At 40.2% G+C, this 20161-nt stretch overlaps 1 protein-coding gene across 3 annotated transcripts; it reads right to left on the bottom strand.

Annotated features, from left to right (window-relative positions):
• Positions 1–418: 418 nt before the first annotated feature.
• Positions 419–19937, bottom strand: LOC108148677 (la-related protein 1). Of its 3 annotated transcripts, none has more exons than XM_017275814.2 (7): positions 19526–19937; positions 17216–18236; positions 7895–8252; positions 6970–7037; positions 5451–6508; positions 2689–4907; positions 419–2613 (listed from the first exon to the last, which is right to left on the bottom strand). In XM_017275814.2, exons 2-7 carry the CDS (start codon positions 18035–18037, stop codon positions 1904–1906), a joined length of 5235 nt encoding a protein of 1744 aa, XP_017131303.1. In that variant the 5' UTR covers positions 18038–18236; positions 19526–19937; the 3' UTR covers positions 419–1903. The 3 variants fall into 3 exon arrangements, with proteins under 3 accessions (XP_017131303.1, XP_017131304.1, XP_017131305.1); XM_017275815.2 differs by lacking the exon at positions 19526–19937 and adding an exon at positions 18797–19033; XM_017275816.2 differs by lacking the exons at positions 17216–18236; positions 19526–19937 and adding an exon at positions 13708–13734.
• Positions 19938–20161: the final 224 nt, after the last annotated feature.

Raw genomic sequence — 20161 nt, forward strand, 5'->3', positions numbered from 1 at the left:
GTCGTCGGACCTACCTCTCTCATTCTATATAATATCTATAATATTGATAGATCGTTAAGCTCATACAGAAGCGTCTGGCCAATGTGGGTGTGTGATTGTGTTTATGCGTGGATAAAATTGATAAGGCGACATTTTAAAAAAGAGAAGCAGGGAAATATATTTACAGATATCTAATAATGATTACAAAATAATATTTAATGAAACGTTCTTTGCACTTTACGTGTTTGTGGTGTGTGTTTTGTGTGTGGTGTATGCTTGCTTAGGCTAGATGAGCGAAGCAAAATCGAGGAGCTGAAGGACCTTGAGAGAGTTTTGCAAACTGCTCGACTTCAGGCGGCATCGGACAACTTCACCGTTCGCTCCTTATTTAGTTATAGTATGTTCAAATTGCAGTCACGCATTAAAGTCTCTGTATATGTGTGTTTGGATATATGCAGATATATATAGTTATTATCCGTATTAAGCTTAGATTTGATTTCTCACATATGTTTTAAATTTAGCTCTATTCACTATGCGAAACAAACTTCATTATCTCTTAATGCTTTTTTTTTTCTTTTGCATGATTTGCCTTTTGTTTTTTTTATAAAGTTTTAAACTTTTTTTGGACTTGACAATTTTTTATGTGATTTTAAATTTTTTTTTGATTTTTTTTCTAGTTTTTCTTTATAGTCGTAATTCTCGAATTAAAAATTAACAAGTGCAAAAACTAAAGGTTTAAAAAAAATGGTTTTTGACATGCTTCTAAATGCTTGGCGGGGTACGAAGTTGAGGTTATTTTTTTGGGGGGAGGGGACTATTTAAACAATTCGATAGATCGCATCGATATAGACTGGGGGGCAGTGCAGTGCGATAAGGGAAGCAGCTGTGGACCCGAGTCCAAGAAGTCGGATTCCTATTCCTATTCTGCTGGCGGTTGCGATTGCGCTGGACTGGTTGGCTTGTGGTAAATGCTTAAATAACTAAAATTTGCTGGCACTTGAGCCCCGCATGCCTCAATTAAAGGATTTAAGGATTACAAGTTCTCACTGCCTCTTAAACAATTACATTTTACATTTGCGCTTAGGTCACACACAAAAAATAATAATCATAATAATAGTTAGTAATCATATCCATATATACGCGTATTCTGGCTTCGCTCTACCTTTGCATATATAGGCATCGGCATATATGTATATATATATATATATATTCTTTTGTAATTTACAAAATTTATTTGCATTAAGATCATTTGGTTTTTGTTGTGTATCAATTTCGTTTGATTTGTATTCAGTTTTCGTTATGTAATATTTGCATAGGTTATATATCGTTATCGTTATGGTTATTATCTTTAATCGTATAGTACAACAGTTCATGGCATTACGTCAACTATCAACGCTGCTCTAAGTAGGAAAATTTGCCTTGATTTTTGTTTTGCAGTAAAAAATAAGGGGAATAATCAACAGAACAAAAAATTTAAGGGCAATCGTTTCGTTAACTTTCAAAGATCATGGCTGGTTGGCACTGGTACAAAGCAGACAGACCCCGCTGTGTGTAATTGGTGTGTGTGGGTGTGCATGATGTTGGTGTGTTTTTGTGTGAGCATTGAGCATTTCGTAAGCAACCATTTTCAGTGTTTTTTGTCGAGGGTATGCGAGAAACAAACAATTAGAATCGTAACTACTAAACCAACGCGCGCGCTACGCAAATTGCAATAAACAAATTTCAAAAATTTCACTTAATTATGCTAAACGCTAACGACTGTTCCCATTTTACGCTTGACTCGAATACTACAAAAGAATAATAAGAATGAATAAACAAAAGAAGAGTATGGCGAGCAATCAAATGCGAGTGCCCCCATGAAAACTAAGTCGTAGATATTAACTTAAGCCTAATCCAAACAGGGTGTTTCTGCATTATCGAGTAACTACTTCTGCGACGAAGACGAGCTTGCTACCGTTACCGCTGGGGTTGCTGCCGCTGATGATGTTGCTGCTGCTGCTACTGCTGCTGCTGCCGCTGATGTGGTGGCACGAGCTGAATTTGTCTGTGATCCTGCGTTTGGCTTGGGCTTCTGTTGCTGCTGCTGCTGTTGTCGCTTGTGTGGCGCCAGGCCTGAATTGCTGCCGCCGCGTCGCAACTCGTGCTGCGATCCCTGATTGCGATTTGCCACCTGCGGCTTGTTGCCCAAGGATCCGCTGCGAATGCGCACTGTGCTGCTGCCAAAGGAGCCTGTGCGTCTGCGGTTCTGATTGTAACCACCACCGTAACCCTGCTGATGCTGCTGATGGTGTTGCTGGTGCTGCTGCTGCTGCTGATGTTGCTGCTGTTGCTGCAGCAACCTGCCCACATAGTCGCTGCGATTGGTGATGGTTGTATTGAGGCGACGACCGCCGGCCGTGATAACGGCCGTGCCATCACTCTCGGACACGCTGCGATGCCGATTGAGCTGGCGGCCGGGATTCAGGCTACCCACTCCCTGCAGCATCTCATTGATCTCGGGCTCCACCACGCGGAAGTCTTCAATGTTCTTGAAGCTCTTCAGGTACTCGGCCAGCTTGGGCTGCACCTCCAACTTCTCGCCATTCTTGTAGTACTTCAGGAAGGCCCAGAACTTCTCGAGGCCGTACAGTTGACCTGGCGGAAGAATACGAACGTAAGTTATAGGTCATATATTTTTATAAGGGAATTGTTTTTTTTATCGATTCTCACCTGTTTCATAATCGGCCATCGTCTCGTCCTGGAAATCCTGATACACATTCGGTCGGAACTTCTTCTCCAGGCCGTACGAGAAGAACCGGAAGAGGCACTCCAAGCCGTAGCGGAAGCCATTGCCGGCATCCTCCAGCGCCAACGTGCGGAACTCGTTGTACATGCTCTTGTTGAAGTTCTCGCGCAGGAAGAACGACCAGAAGCGGTACAGGGTGTTCATCTCCTGCGACTGGCCGAAGCCCAGACGGCGGCGCTCCTTGAGGCAGCGCGAATGGTACTTGTGATAGGCCTGTTGGGTGAAATTGTTCTCCTTGAGCAGCGCATGCGACGGATGCTGGAATATGGGCAGCGACTGGGGCACCGAAGAGCCGTACGATCCGTACGACGAGGTGGTGGGCGAAGTGCCCGCCGACGATCCCATCGAGGTGGTGCGTGGTCGGTGCTCCACGGTGTCCAGCAGCCAGCCAACGTGAGCCTCCACCGGCGGATTGGCGGTGTGGCGAAGTTTCCTCTTCCTTGGCGTGCGTGGATCAATCGATTGTGAGTTTGGAGCAGCATAGAAGCGGGCACGTCGGGACTTGAGAGTGTTGTTCAGCGTGGAGTTGAGGGTGGTGTCACCCACGAGCGTTTCATCGAGATCCTCTTCAAATGGTGGCGGCGGTGGCACCATCTGTTGCGGCACCACCGATTTGTTTCGTCCACCGGCCAGCTTCTCAAAGTCCGCCTGGGAAATCACATTGACAGTCTTGTAATCGGCCACCACATTGGTGGTCGTCCACAGATCCTCCTCGTAGTTAACCAGCCCGTCGTTGATGATGTTCTCCAGGTCCTGCGTGATTTTCGTGCGCGATGTAAAGTCAGCGGTGCGATCGTAGCCCTCGTGTTTGGGTGCCCGACCCACTTGGGCCACAATCAGCAGCTTGTTGATGTCGCGGTCGGCAAACTCGTAGTCAGACTCGTCGTCGTCGGAGAAGTTCTCGGTGAAGTTGTTGATGCGTCCGGTTCCGGGGGGTAGGGGGTCCATTAGCTCCTCGTCAAACTGGAAGTCTAGTTCTTCCTTTTCGGCATGGCACTGAGCGGATGGCGGAGCAGCTGTTTTGGATGAGGATTTGGAGTGGGTTTTGGAGTAAGCAGCAGCATTGCTAGACTTTATGTTGTTATTGTTCGTGGTGGTTGTGGCGGTGACGGTGGAGGTGGTATTTATGGTGGTTTTGGTGGCATTGGTGGTTGCTTTGGTGGCTGAGGAAGCATTTTTGGTGGTTACACACACAGTGGCTGATGATGAGGCGTTGGATGGGGCGTTGTTGGACGTGGACTTGGACGTGGACGTGGACGAGGACGAGGTGTTGTTCGTTTTGACATTATCGTTATTATTGTTGTTGAGCGTTTGTGAAAGCGGTGGCTGTTGTTGTTGTTGTTGTTGTTGTTGTTGTGGTGGTGTAGTAGCGTTTTCTTTGATAGCATTTGTTTTGGAGCGTCTCTTTACCTCTTTCCACATGCCCTCCGGCTCCGCCACCAAAGCAGCTGCTGCCCCAGCTCCTCCCTTGCCCACTGAAGCAGCAGCGGCAGGCCTCTTGTCCGGCGTCGATGTGGACTTGGGCTTCACACTCTCCGCCAGTCCACTCAAATGTCCAGCCAGCTCGGCCGCACCACCCTCCACCTGCTGGGTCAACGCACTGATCGCGTTCACCGAGTTGAGGGCCGCAATGGTCGAGGATCGCTGCTGCTTATCCTGCAGCATCTTGGGCACCTGATTCTGCGACTTGCGCGGCACCGGCGGCGGCGGAATGCTGCTCAGCGGCTTCGTGGCCATCGCCGATGTGAGAATGGGCGGCGGCGAACCGACCACCTCAGTCTGCTGCTCCTCCAGTTTCTCCTCACCCTCACCCTCCTGCTGCTGCTGCTGCTGCTGCTTCTCCGATGCTGGATCATGCAATAGCTGAGCGGCGGCGACAGAATTAAGGTCCCCTTCCTGAGCCTCCGGCACATCGGTGATGGGCCAAACGGTCGGTGTCGTCTTGGTGCGCACCTTGTAGCCCTCCAAGAGCTCCAGTTTATCCGATTCCTTGATGGCGTTCACAATCAAAGACACGTCGGTGGTCAATGCGAGAACGCGATGGAACGAGGCGATCAGGGTGACTGGGATATAGCCCTCGGGGTCCATTTTGCGGCGCAAAAAGAAGTCGCCGGTAAGATTGTCGGCGCTGAAATAGTATTCACTATGGGGGGATCGAGAGGAGAGAATATGCGGGTCAACAAAAAGTTAGATACAACGGATAAAATGCCTTGAGCTTTTAAGTTGGGACTATATGCAGTAGATATTTTAAGGTAAATAATATACATATCTTGTGACCAAGGAAAAATTATAAAAAAAACATAAATTATAAAATATAAGACAAAAAGCCTAGATTTTTGCAATGTACGAAAAAAGTATTTTCAAGAGGCTGCAGTTGAAATAGTAACATTAAACTAATTGAAGTCTAGTACAAGTTAATTTAGGTATTTTAAACAAAGTAATATAAAATTCTATTACGAGAATTAATATTAGAAGGTTGGGTTTTCTTAGATGCATAAGAAGACTACATTTTATAGGAAAGTTTAAGTAACTTTATAAAGTTATATCATAGTTCTTTAACCAGTTGTACTTTATTTGTAGATTTGTATATGTAATGAATCAATATTTATAGCTTTTAAGTATTTCCCAAACCATTATAGATCCAGCAAAAGGCATTAGGCAAATATTATAAAAGGTCTTCACTCACACTTGCTTCTTGATGGCCTCCTTGACGCTGGCGGCGTCCATTTCAATGTAGGCGGCGGCGGGCACATTGCCAAAGTAATGGGTGCCCATGAGCACATACGACGACTGCGAGGAGTCGGCGCCGGCGGCGTCAGCCGGCAAATAACTGGCATACTCGCCCGAAGCTAGCAGATGGCGTGGTATGCGATGAGTCGGGCGACCTGGTCCCTGTCGGGAGAATCCGCCCCGGCCTTGCCTGCCGCCGCGGTACGGCGTCCGGTAGCGACGCGGCCCGCGCGTTGCTGATCCAGCTCCCGCTGCGACTGCTGATGCTGCTGCTGACCCGGCACTACCCGCTGCTCCAGAGCGCTGCTCATCGAGCGCTGCGGCGGTGTTGGTGCTGCTGCTGCTACGCCAGGAATCCACGCGCTCGGACGCAGCAGTCGCTGGGCGTGGTGACCCGTACGGATGCCGGCCAGCGTGCGGGTGCCGCGAGGACTCGCCTCCTGCCGCTCCTCCAGCACCTGGCTGGCGGTCATAATAGACGCGCGGCGGACGGCGCTGGTCGACGCCATCATCGCTGAGCCGCCGATTTGGCCGGCCGCCAATCGGCTTGGGGCGACTGGACTTAGCCAGATCGATGGGCAGCGGACGCCACTTGTGCTTGGGTATCTTCTTGGTGAGGGCAGGCCCGGCAGAGGTGCCAGTAGCTGACTCAGCGTCTCGCTGGGCTGCTTTCGCATCATGACTCGTGCTGGCAACAGGTGCTGTTGTTGTGGCCTGGCTGTTGCTATTGTTGTTGTTGCTGCTGCTGCTGCTGGTGGTGGTGTTGCTACTGGGATTGGGATTGCTGCTGCCGTTGCTGTTGCTGCTGCTGTTGGGTGCGACGTTAGACTCTGTTGTGGCAACTTCACTTGAAGTGGTATTGCTGCTGCTAGCTGCTGCTACTGCGGCTGCTGTTTTGGCTGGCTGTTGTTTTTTCGTTGGGTTGCGCTTGGGTTCGTTGCTGGTGGCTTTGCCACTGCTAGAAATTCCGCCAATAAGCGTCGGCCAGTCACCAACGTTGCTAAAATCGCTGGCCTGTAAAACAGATTTTTACAATTAAATACTTAGCTTTTGATAAATGCAAGGTTCGAAATATGTATCTCACAAAAGCAAAACCCATAACAATAAGAGGCCCTTTTAAAACTGACAATAATTTTAGTTAAAATTTACTATATATAGGTATTTCAATGCCTGCTTATGCTGAAAAGTATTTAATCAAAATTTTAATCTAGTTTAGAAATATCTTAGTTATTTGAATATTTTAGAAATTTTTGAGTGAGTAGAAAAGCTTTTCTAAACATAATTTAAAATTTTAAAGTTTATCACAATGTCAGTAAATGAAAGTTGTAAGTCATATTTAAATTTTTTTTTAAATTTGTAAGCTTATTTACTTGGTAGCTTCAAATTGAAACTTATTTTGTTTTGCAAGACATTTTCACTGTTGTATTAATAACTTTATTGGCGAGTGTTAAGTACATAAGTAATTGATTTCTCACCTTTTGATTGACCTTCTTTTTGTCCTTTACCACGACTTTGGCAAGCGCATCTGCCTGACTGGCGTCAACTGTAAAATGAAACAAGCAGTTCTGGGTTGAGTATATTGAAGTACAAGAACAGTGTTTTAAAAATAAGAAATCAGGCCATGCCACGCCATATGCGTCGCCAAAAATTGAGATTCTCTCTCTCTGAGCATCAGGTCAACAGAGAAATGAGAACTGAAAAAGCCGAAGAGCGGGAGAACACGTGAGAATGTTGAGAGCAAGTGCAGGAGCACACAGTCACATGGTGGTCAGGTTCTCATCTTCTTGTATCAAAACAACTTCACGGGGGGTAGCAAAATATATATGTTGAAACTTACAAAAAAAAATGTTTTTATATACAAAAATAAATACATTTCCAAGCCTAAAAGAAAAAAAATGTATTTAAACAGAATTATAAAAATCAAAATTATAAAATCACACAAATGAGAAAGAACTATAAAACCCTCTACGCTTCTATTAGCAAAAGAAAAAATATATATATAACAAAAACATCACAAAATAACGCCGAATCTTGGTATAAAATGGATTTCATCGGAGGAACGATGTTGGTTCCTGCTTTTATTAGAAAAATATAAATATCTAAAAAATGTAAAACAAATGCTGAATATTTTTGGTTGGCCAAAGAATTGATCTTGAAATATTTTATATTACGACATAGCTACTGTATACTAAAGTAGTTATATTCTATTTTTCTAAGTAAAAAATTCCAAATGGGTAGTTTAACAAGCTAGATATTTATAGTCTGTTTATTGCAAATTATAGAATACAGTTTTGGACTGAGATCTAGATTTTATTGTTTGTTTGTGTCTTTTTTTCCTAGTTCACTTGCGATCAATTGAGTTTTGTGTATGGAAAATTTTCCATCATCCATGGCACTCACCAGTTGTTGTTGTTGCTGTTTCAGTTGTTGTTGCTGCTGCTGCTGCTGCTGCTGCTGCTGCTGCTACTGATGTTGTTGCTGCCGCGGTTGACGTTGTTGCTGTTGCCGCTGATGTGCTTGCTGCTGCTGTTGTTGTCTGTGGTGTCGATGTTGTTGCTGCTGTTGCTGCTGCTGCTCCCTGTTGAGGTTGCTGCTGTTGTTGTTGTTGTGTCTTTTTGTTGCTGGCGGTGTTCTGTGCGTTATTGTTATTGCTGGCAGTCTGCTTAGTTTGTTGTTGCTGCTGTGCCTTGGGCTGCAAAACACGTTTGTCCAATGGAGAAGTTCCTGCCTTTGGACTGCCGGATTGTTTAGCCGATATCTGTAAATACAAAACAAATAAGAATATGAGTTAAATTCCATAGACGGGAGTACTTTCTAAAATTGGGTAAAAATCAATGCAACTTCAACTTCCACTCCCTTTGCGCAGTGTCCCTAACCCAGATTTAGTTCACGACAAGGGTTGCTATATATATATATTCTAGAGAGCGCTTTCTTTCTCGATCTGGCACTGGAAAATTACCTCGGTTTTTGTACAAGAACTTTTAGTTTCTTTGCGTTTTTGCTTTAAATCACTTTTAATCAGTTTTCTCACTGCTGATTTTTCTGCTATTTTTGTTCGTTTTGCTTTTCTTATAACACCTTTGCTATAGCTAGCAATTAGCACAGTTGTTGTTGCTATAGCCGCTCTTATATTTTATTGGGGCTTTAGCTTTATTTAAACAATTGCCTGATAATTATGAACAAGTGGTGTGTTGTATACGTTGCGACCGTTCTCTCGAATGGTTGGATGGGTTCTGTGCGATAGCGACAGTTTTTCGATTCGAATATGCCTCCGCCTCTTTATCGCTGCCTTGCCTCTCCTCTCTTTGTCCCTCTCCCTTTCTCTCACTCGGCACTTTTTGCTGTCCACGCGTTGGCTACGTGAGCAAAAACGAAGAAAAAACAACAAAGGCAGAGAAGGCGGAGGCATAAAGCACAATAACAACAACTGGTTTTACAGCACAACATAAAAAAGATACACAGTGAAGCTTCTGAAACTCATTTTGTATTTTAAATTGACTTTTAAATATATTTATAACCTTATATATATATCTGGCATTTATTTCTTAAAAGATTTTAAACACATTTTTGTACAATTTTGAAGAGCCGATGATCATATTTATGGTACATGCTTTAGAAAATTTTGATTTACTAACTTCAATATTTCTGCACTCGAGACCTTAAGCTCCAAGACGCAAATGGTATTGGATTTAATTTAAAGAAGGTCTACTGTAAACCCATATCCAAAACAAAAACAAAACAGAAAACAGCCGATGCGCCGGTTCATGGATGCGTGAGAGAGAACCAGAGACGAAGAGAGTTTAACCGGCGAGAGAAACAGCGCAGGGCACCCTGTATCTGTATTTTTTGTGTATGCAATGGATACAGGTTTTCGCTCAGTGTGAGTACGTGCGTTCAATTTATAGTTTTGTTTTTGTACGCATTTTCTATAAATTTTATTTTGATTCGCTGCGAATCACACACCCACCATCCATATCATATAAATCAACCGGTGATACGCATATCACCAAATTAAACAAAAACCTAACGATTATAAACATAAACATTGACCATCTCGCTCGCACACAAGGTAACACTGTAACGAAACATAAAAAAGAGGCAAAACAAAACAACATGTGATTTTCAGCACGTAGGCCATTCGAAAAAGAGCGGAAAGTGGAGAAAAGAAACGTGGTTGGAAAACTTCAAAACATAAAGAGAGGAGGAAAGAAGAGAGATTGATGTATCTTAAATTGTCCAATAAAAATACATTGTAGAAGATAAACTTGCAGATAAAAAAAATTATTCCAAGTTCATTAACCTTAATGTTTAATTTGTACAGCTTAAAATTAAAGAGAATTTAACTAATATGGGCACAATAAATAAACTTAGAAAATATCATACAAATTAAAGTACTACATAAACTATTTAATTCCATAAATAATGTATAATGTTTCCCTAAAAATGAATCATTATTTATTTTATTTCAAAGGTGTTTTTATAACATTATAAAGATACAGTTTTGACCTTAAAACCTTATCGATCCATACATCATACCATAAGCTGATTTGACTTACCATAAACAAAAACAGCTTAGTTTTCCTCAATTAATGTTTAAATAAGCATTTATCTTTATCAAATCTACCTTTATAATTTTTGAATAAATAAACAAAAGATTTTATTTAGATGCATTTAAGCCCTTAAACCGATATTTTTTTTTAGTGTACTTTCGTGTCACACTTATGCTAAAAATATTTAAACACTTTCCATGCAGTTGATCACGTAGTCATCTAAATCCTCAAGGATAAAAGCATGTCGTGTGCGAATAAACTGTAAACGAATGCAATCACTAAGTCATTTCGAACAAAGTTCTATGAAAAGTACATGGAAAATGACCGTGATTCTACTCAATTGGAAGGACAAGGAATTTTATTTTCTTTATGAGTCACATAGTAATTGTAAGGAAACAAAGAAGGACAGTTTTTCCATGACTCATAAGGTAAATGTTAAGGTTTGTAATTTTCCATTGAAATACTTTCCCACAAACATTCGATGAACGTGTGCCACTTGCCAAGCACATGTTTTAAATTCTATATTTATACGGGCATGTTTCTTATCACTTTTAAACATAATTGCTGACGTACTTGGCGGTTTGTCATTAAATTTTAAGTACTATAAAACCAATAGGTAAGGTATTTCAAACAGAGATTAAAGTCATTTAATAAGATGAATGGTTCAAGGTCGTAGATAGTAAAAAAGTTGTCTTGTTTGGTTTTAAATCTACACAATACACAGTGATTCATTGAGAACCCTTAAAAACATTCTTTTTACCCTTAAATATATAACATAACAAACTTGAACTTGCCTATAAATAAAGCTTCAAAGTTTTCGGTTTTTGTTTATTTTTTTTCAACACTTGTTAAGTATATCTCTGTATTCTTTTCTGTAAATGCACTAACTCGAGCGATCGCTAAAAGACAACTGAGTCGCTGGCAATGCAAAATGACTATTTTAAATGGCATTAGAATCGGGCTAGCACGATAGCAACAACTGAAATCGTATAAAAATACGAAAAAGAGAAGTAAAAATAAAGGCAAAAAGTGACCGAGAGCCGGGTAAACGTGCAAAAAGACCCACATTCAGCGATTCTGGCATTCTCGGCGTTCGGTTCTCTAAGTCAACAATCGCAAACGCTCGTAATCAGTTTTGAGGTTATAGTGCAGGCGGGGTTGGGGTGGCATCATACCCCTTTTTTGAGGTTGCGCCGGTCGAGACGGGTCTTTCTGCGACTTAGCAAATTAAAAAATACGAGCTGAATGCATAAACCAGTCAATAATGCCGGCCGCAAAAGACGTTATGTAAAAAATAGTGTACAAAAAATTAAAAATAAAACCAGAAAACGTGCTCGCGACCAGAGTAAAAAGATAGCGATACGCGAGCAGCAAAAAAATTTATATATGGAGAACAAATACCCACAATCAACTCAGCTTACATGAATAATAGAATGTATAATAATAATAAAAAAAAGTCTGATTGAGAGCGCTAAAGTCAAAATGCTAGACTATAAGATACCCCATTTATCAGACTTAAATTGTATTGTATTATAACAAAAATTAAAAAATATAACACGGGCTAACATTATAATTATTACCACATTTAATATAATATCAAAAATGTGTAATATATACTAAATATCAAATTGAATCATATCATTGTATCATAAAATAACAAAAAAAAAAAAAAAAAAAAAACAAATTCGGTTATCCTAATCCCAAAAAATAATCTAATTCTTTCTGTGTAATACCCTTCATGCACTTAACAATTCATAGGCAGAAAAAGGTTGCCAAGCTTTAAACACAAACAAGTTAATGACTATTATTCATTTTACTCTTTTTCTATTTATAGTTTTATTCGTGATTAAATTGAGCGATTAGACCAGCAGTCAATTGCTTTGTGAGGAGAGGTGGGGACCGTCCCAGAGTTAGGTTATTTGGATCCGTGGCGACGAACTCTCCAGCGCCATTCATCGCACAAACACAGATATTATATGGCTTTGAATTTATGGGGGGGTGTGTGCGAAAAGTTGTTTACGTCGAACAGAGTCGAGCAACTTTATTAAATGCGTAGCAGGCTTAGGAACATAACTCTTATCGGGGCCCCAAAAGAGAGAGGTAAACAAGTCAAGAACACATATGCACAAGAATACATTAAATAAATTCTATATTCGTCATTTATTTGTGAAAGTAAAACAGCTACAGTTTTGAGGGTTTTCTATAATTTTCGAATAAATATTTGAGGTAGTCTCTATCACCTCATGGTTTTATAATCATTTTCATTTGTCACGTCTCATTATCGCTTAAATATATTGAGTAAACCCCTTAGATTACTTCTATCAGTAGTTTGAATAACTGAATACTACTTATATAAATATCTTTTTGCACTGTGACCTTCACTGTACTTTCATATTGTGCGTTCTAATTATCTGTGAATGTGAATACTTTGCAATTGTTGCGCAAATAATTAGGTGGGTCTCTTTTTTAACGCAAATATTTACTTAAAAGATCAATAAGCAAATATACCCGATAAGAAATTGAGGTAGCGCTTCACAACTGTCAAGATAAATATATAAACATATAGGGTGCTAAAAAAGAAAGGAACATTTTGTTAACAAAAGTAGACTTTCTTGTTCTTTAAAGAAAATCAAATGTTAAAGTAAAAATCAAAGAATATCCAATAGTTTTTAAAGTACTTTGTCTTATCGCTAAATTTTCGAATTATTTGTTGGCTTTGTAATGTAATGTGCTTCGATTTTAGAGGTTGAATAATTGTATAGGTGTTATTTTTTATTTATAACATAATTTAGATTTATAATTTTAAATCTATTATACTTGAAGTGCTAAGATAATAATATGAACAAACGTTAAGAAGTAATTTTCGAACTCAAAATCTGAAACAAATAAGTATTAAAAATATTATGAAATTAAGAAGTCTCGAATGTATACAATAAATAAGCATATATGAAATATTTTGCGATCTTCCTCTTGACAACATGGGAGAACCTCTTGAAAGATCATTTCAAGTACAAAGAACTGGGAAGGCATGAGTATTTTCTGACAAAGAAAGAACCAAGAAAAATCTGATACAAAAGGCAAATATTATATGCTTATATATGCCGAACAGAGCTCATTGATAATACTAACAAAGACATCGACAAGAAAATTATTGGGATTTTCCGAAAACAATACGAATGGAAAAGTACCGACCTAAAATAAATCTGATACTCTGATTAGAAGCTTATGAAGGGTGGGAGCTTATTTCCTCCCGATAGCTTTTAATTTCACATTTCGCTGCAGTTTGAAATACGAATATTAATGCAACGTGATATCTGACAAAAGGAAAAAAGCCGAACCCACAACAAAACGTCAACGTAATTGAGATAAATTAATGTTATTAATCTCCGGTTGCAACTGAATGCCTAAAAATAGAACGTTGTTATTTACAAAGACTCTTAGGTCAACTATAACAATGCAAATATCGGAGATCATTGAGTTGAGTAATAGGTAATTGGGTTCATAATATTAACACAATTAAAAAGAAATTTTAACAAAATTCTTTTCTCACATATATCGGATATTTACTGTGACACACTTCTAATTTCTCAATTGAGCCTATAGGTTTCTTCTTCTTTGCACCCATAAACTTAAATTTAGTTGTTAAGATGATTGCATATTTACTTTCGTTTTCATTTTGTTATTGTTTTGTGCCGCTCAACAAAGAAGAGAGAGAGAAAGCACGAGAGAGTGTTCTTATCACTCTCTTTGCAAATCGGCCTTACGCTACGTAAGACAACGTAACGTAACGTTATCTGGAAAGAGTAAGATAGAGCGACAGGCAGGGCGCTTTCCACTCGCGCCGCTAAAATATCAACAAGTTTATCAAGTTTTTACTTCCACGTCGGCGGTATACACGCTTTTCAGCCTTCCAGCTGTATGTGTATTATTCTAATTTCGTTATTTATTCTGGTTATTCGCCTCGCATCAGCACCGCACTGGCATTATTCACCACGTGGTGAGTTTGACATAACACGTGCTGTTCCCAGCTGTTTACGTTTCAACTTTTTAATTTCTTTTTCCCGATCGTTTAAGCGCACTTGCTAACATATGAGAAGCACTGGAATATAGTGGGAGTGGGCTTGTTTCTATCCGCGAACTCTTCCAGGGCACACGTCAACGGCGACTGGCGTGGAAAAATAAAAAACAAATTTGAATTTGAATAGCTGCCCTGCAGTTCTGCCGCTCCGCAGTTGCAGTGCTGCCGACGTCTCTGTTATGGTTTAAAAAACAAGAATTGAAGCTAACCCATTTCAAGCTCACTTTTAACCCTCTTATTAAGCTTGCAGATTATATGTATAAGTCCTCTAAACATTTTTGTTTTTTATATAGTTTTTAAGATTAATTTATTTAATGGCTTTAGCTGAACTCCAAAATTTTATTTCCTATCAATTTGTAACATCCGATATCTGATAGAAACAATAATAAAACTTTAACATTTTTAAGACATTCTAAATAGGTTTACTAATTAATCCTTTACATGACAAGATAATAAAGGTTTTTAATATTTAATCATTATGACGCATATTTTTTTCATAAACAATGAAAATTCATTTTGTTTAACCTACACTAGATTTATATTGCATAATAAATAGACGTTTCAGTTATTTGTCTGTCATAAATTCAATAAGTTAAATTGCTGAGCAAACCTGCATTTCATCAAGGTGTAAAAGAAATAACATTTATATAATTAAAACCATTAAAAGATTGTGTCATATGTTTTAGATTTCTAAATATTTAAATGACCTAAATAAAAGAGTTATTATGCACACTTTACATTTGTCTCACAAGATATTTAAAAGTCTAATTAGTTATATTTTTGGCACAAATGACTACATTATAATCATCTGCTTGACATTAAATATCAAAAATTCATCCCTGGTACTGATTTACTTTAATTGTAAATATATTGGTCGAATTGACCATTAAAAAAATAAAAAGAACTTTATGTTTCTTCCTCAAAACAAACAATACTTTTAATTTTACTACCGGGTATCTTAAGTCTTTAATTTTGCACCAATCCAGGTCTTAACTTCCTAATTAGTCCGATTTGCATATGCAAAGAATGTCAAAAGTGAGCGAGATGTTTGCATATCCATATAAAGTAGCACAAAACGCTTTCGAAAGCGAGGCGAATTCGAAACTCCCCGCTTGACAACAAGTTAAGTTAAACGTGTAAACTTTTGGCTTCTAGCTTTTTCCACAGAAAGAAAATTAGCCACACCTTTTTGTAGTGTGTTTGTGTGATTTGTTCTTATTTCGCCGTTTTTTGCATTTCGTTCTCTGTTGATTTTGTTCGCTCTTTTGTGCCCGCTTTCGTTGTTTGTGGGGTGGCATGTGGGCGGTGGGAGGAGGAGGAGGCGGGGCGTTCGGATAGATAGACAAGCGGCTGACCTTGACATTTATTTTTAGTTGAGAAATATTTAACTTTTTCTCTCGTTTGTTGCGACACCCCAAACAGATGTGCCATTTTGGATATAGAAAAAAGTAATTGGAAATACAGAAAAAATATATGGGCATGAATAAAACAAAACGTATAAAAAACCGAATGAATTAGAGTATATTTGTTATCTTTATCTGAGCAACCAACACAACACCATATTTATATAATTTGCTATTTGGTTTGGGGTAAATTATAAATGTGTGTTGGGAAAATATTTATTTTACAGTGGATGCTCCATACAATAAATTAATAAAAATCAAACAAATTATTTTATGCACTACTACTGGGTTCACTTTATTGACAATTATTGACAAACACGTATAGTAAAAAAAAAGAAAACTTGTTACAATTCGAATCAAAATTAAAAACTAAATTGGATTCATAAATCAAAAGTATTGTTTATTCTCCAGAGGGTTTACTGTAGTCAAGCAAGAGCAAATAATTATTTATCCAATGACCAAATTTATATTTATTTGCAAAAGCACAGAAAAACGTTTGCTTTTGGAGAAAGAAAAAAAACAACAGAAACGCCGGCAATTTCGCTAGTATTGCGTAATAAAAAACAGCCAAGACCAAGAGCAAATAAAAAATAAATGCAATTAAATGTTTGGTTCTCTCGCTTCTCGTGTTTCGGTTTGTTTTGATGACAAATACGCTTGCTTCTCGCCAGATATTATGCAACTGCAATTGTGTATCTATGAGATACAATTTTGTAATCGTCGGCAGTTTGTTGGTATTAGCATAACGATGATAACAGGGCAAGAAAAACCACAACAAAAAGTAGAAAACGTGTTTCCAATGCGCCGCGTGTTTGTTGTCGTTTCGCCTTGCTCTTGTATTTATCAGCCGCCCTGCTTTGCTCCCTCTCTCCGTCTCCGTCATTCTACGCACATTTGTTTACCAACAAGCAAACGCACACTCACACACATGCAAACATATATGGTCATGTTTTTCCATCATTTTTTAAGACGCAATTTGGACAAAACAACAAAATGAAGAGGAAACAGAAATACGAGTAACAACAAAAAAACGTGCAATTAATTTGGGGATCCCTCAAAACAAATAGCTCATCAACTTTTACAGTGGATATTCGCTTATGTCAGCTTTAAATATGTTCTTTTTGTATTATTTTCCATATCATATAGGACAATATCATTACCTTAAGGGGACACCCTACCGAAATTTAAAAAAGTTATATTTAAACTGTTCTTCGAAGCCACTTTTCTATATGTTGTAGATTCTATTTAAGAAGAGCATTTATATCCATAACTACTCATTTGCATTTCCTAAGGGTTTTATTAGTATATCGATGACATTGTAACTGTTTGCTGTCATATTTATATTCTGAAGCTCATTTTTAATTATTCCCAAAAATAATAAACTTACTAAATAGCTATAAATAAAATATAAAATAAAAAATAAACATTTTTTATAGAGACAAATAAAACCGATATTTCTCTTTAACAAAAGTTACCCCTTTCCAATTCCTCATGAAAGAATATTCTTTAAAACAATTGTAGTCTCCCTAGTAATCTTTTTTATATAAACAGAAGAAGTGCCCAATCCCAATCCATATTAAGTGCTTAGCATGACAACTAAAATCGATTTTCCAGTTTAAGAAAGGTGTGACTTTACAAATCCCCTTTTAAGCACTTATAAATACTCAATAGAAAGTAAAGGAATACTCACCTTCCAGGCGTTGACCTTTGGCGGTGGTGCGGCAATGAATCGCTTGGGAGGCGGAGCCGCTCCAGTTGCACCTTTCTCCCCCGATTGCTGGTCCCCGTCGCCGGATTTGGCCTCGTTGCCGCTGCTTCCTGCTCCCTCGATGCTGGCACTCGGCGAGGTGTCCTTGCGGTCCTTGTGTACCTTCGACCCGCCTGGGGCAGCCGCAGGAGCTGCTCCGGCATTGGATCCGGCAGCTCCAACTGCAGATCCCGGATTTGCAGACTTGCGGGGACTACCGCCGCGCGGAGCACGGGGCCTCACTGATTGCTTGCGATCGGAATCCGAGGATCCGGGGACACGTCGGCCACCAGCCTGCTGGGATTTCTGACCATCGCCACGGCTTCCGCTTGGCTGCGGCTGTTGGTCGCGTGGCTTCTCCTTGCGCGCCTTTTTGCGATCGCGTCGATGGTGAGATAGTACGGGCACAAAGTCGTTGTTATCGTCCAATTCCGAAGAGTTCTCGGCGGTGTTATCGCCGCCCGAGGCGGCGGCACGTTTCTCCCCCGTTTGGGCCAGGCCAACGCTGCTGCTGGCTAATGGGGTCTCCACGGCGGCTGCCTCGGCGGCGGCGGTCTCCTCGCTCCACGACTTGAAGCTCTTCAGATTAGGCTGGTTCTCTTTGTTGTTGTCCACGGCGGTGGTGTTGTTGCCACCCTTCTTGGTGTCCAGATTCTGCACCACATTGGCGTACGACGTGGTGGCGGCACTGCTCGAAGTGGCGACCGTGGCCACGGGAGCTGCTCCTCCTCCCGTGGACGACAGCGTCTCCTCCTTGCTGGACATGCTCCTCAGTGGTGGCTGCGACTCCTCTGCCGGTTGCTTGACTGCGGTTTCTCCTCCTCTCCAGAGTGGGCAGCAGATCTCCTGCTGCTCCTGCTCCGGCTTCGTCAGCGGCTGATCCTCGTTGTCGGGTCGGGGAAACTCTTGGCTGCTTCCGTGCCTTCTCAACGGGATGCGGTTGCTCCAGAGATCGGCTTCTAAACTGCAAAAGGTTGGCAAGAGTGAAATCCGGTTAGTTTTGCGTCACACCAGAACTTTAGTTACTCTAAATCAGCATAAAGTATTCGTATTGCAAGAGTTTAAGACTTAAAAATAACTTCTTTGAAGTCAACTAAATAAGTTATGCTTTACACTTGACTGTGTTTAGTTTAAAAGTGTAATATTAGCAATGTGAGGAGGTTCCTGTTTTAAGTAAACTAAGGAAACCATAAAAAAAACACTTTTTTAGAACTACAGGAATTTCCTTTTAGGCTAGATTGACTGTATTTAGTAAGGTGTTCCTATACAAAAGCGTTTGGGGGCTAGTTTGATTGTATTTTAAGGCGTAATTTAAACACAAATTTTAATATATATTCCAAGGCATAAACTAAGAACTACATAGATTCTCTTGTAGGCTGGTTTAACTTTAATTTTCTATACAACTGAAAGTTTAGCAAACTCGAGGTGTTATTTGCTTAATTGAAGCGATTAATCTCAAGTTGACTTATACTCGCAATATTATTTATTTACTTAGTGCAACTATTACAACACACGCACACATACACTGCACTTAAAAACGAGTGAATTTCTGTAATTGGGGATTATTTTATTTTCTGGGGACTGCAGAAAAGCCTCCCGAGGAGTGCGGCGAATTTTTAAGAACTGGCCATCGGAAAAAGCCTCTCCCCTTTTCCACGATTTTCAGCTCAACGAATTAGATTTACTGCCACCGATTTTGCACGATTATACTATATAGAAGCGGAGAAAATCGGTTGCGAGGCACGACCAATCGAGAATTGAGAGGTAATAGTATTAAATTATTATGCAGCAGCCACACAGCAGTGCTCAAAAAGAAGAAGAAGTGAGGTTAGATTTTTGCCCCACACAAGAGGAAGAGGAAGAGAGCAGCGAATAAGAAGAAGAGGCAACACAACGCAAAGCGACCAGGGCTGCCCGAAAAGTGCTGCCCACTTGCCAAGCTAGACCTTACGTGGTGCCCTTACGTTTTAACGTTGAGTTTTATGACAGGAAATTAAAGAGAGTAGGGCAGTTATGATAAACAACAATTAAAGCCTAGCGAATATTGTTATTCTATGGTACTCTAGACAACAAACATTTAATTTTTCCTCAAACGAAGATTATGCAATATCAAATGCCGACTGCATTGCTGTTAGTGCCGCCCTGGTTCTGGTTTTTAAGAACAGCTGATTTGCGCCTGCAACTCGCCTCGAATTTCAACAAAAAGATGCACGCGGTCACACACACTAGCAAAGATTACGTTTAAATACGCACCAGATAATGATATGAAAACCAGAATTTACGCACAAATTCTGTTCTCTCTTTTTACGTATGTTCACTACGCACTTTCCCCTCCTGCTCCTCGCGTGCGTGTGTTTGTGTGTGCGTACGTGTGTTGTTATTGTTGCTTTGCTTTTGCTTTTGCGGGTTTTCTCGCACACACACTTTCGTACTCTCTCGCTCGCACTCACTCACGCGCTGGTGGGCAGAACGTTACGAATATTATTTATCGCGATTTTTATGCGATTGCACACACACTTGACTCGTTTTTGGTAGCACTGATCTTTAGCCGTTCACTGGAGTTGTCAATTAACCGAAATTAATCAATTAATTGGAGCATTATACCGCCGAAAAGAAAATCAAAATCTCGGTTACCAGACATGTGGTTCTACGTCCAAAAGAAAAAGAGCAGGGTTGTTGTTGAATCAGGGATGGTAAACAAATAATCGATTGTGGGAACGGGTTTCCCGGTTCGCAGTTTTTCCCGTTTGTATATCGATTTCCCGATTTTCATCGATGGTTGGTTTCCATCTCTACTCTGCTCTTCCATAGCCGCAGCGCTGCCTATGTTTGGAAAACTATTATTTAACATTTTTGGGAGGGGGAAACGACGATTGAGTCTCTTGGCCG

Source organism: Drosophila elegans, unplaced genomic scaffold (assembly GCF_018152505.1).
Source record: "Drosophila elegans isolate 14027-0461.03 unplaced genomic scaffold, ASM1815250v1 contig_476, whole genome shotgun sequence".
Classification (NCBI taxonomy): Eukaryota; Metazoa; Arthropoda; class Insecta; order Diptera; family Drosophilidae; genus Drosophila; species Drosophila elegans.

Coding starts and splice junctions, on each gene's coding strand:
- LOC108148677 (XM_017275814.2), bottom strand. CDS start 18,037: ATGTCCAGCAAGGAGGAGACGCTGTCGTCCACGGGAGGAGGAGCAGCT. Junction 7,038..7,894: donor AACAGCAACAACAACAACTG/GTGAGTGCCATG, acceptor TTCATTTTACAG/TTGACGCCAGTCAGGCAGAT. Junction 4,908..5,450: donor GAGGCCATCAAGAAGCAAGT/GTGAGTGAAGAC, acceptor ATCCCCCCATAG/TGAATACTATTTCAGCGCCG.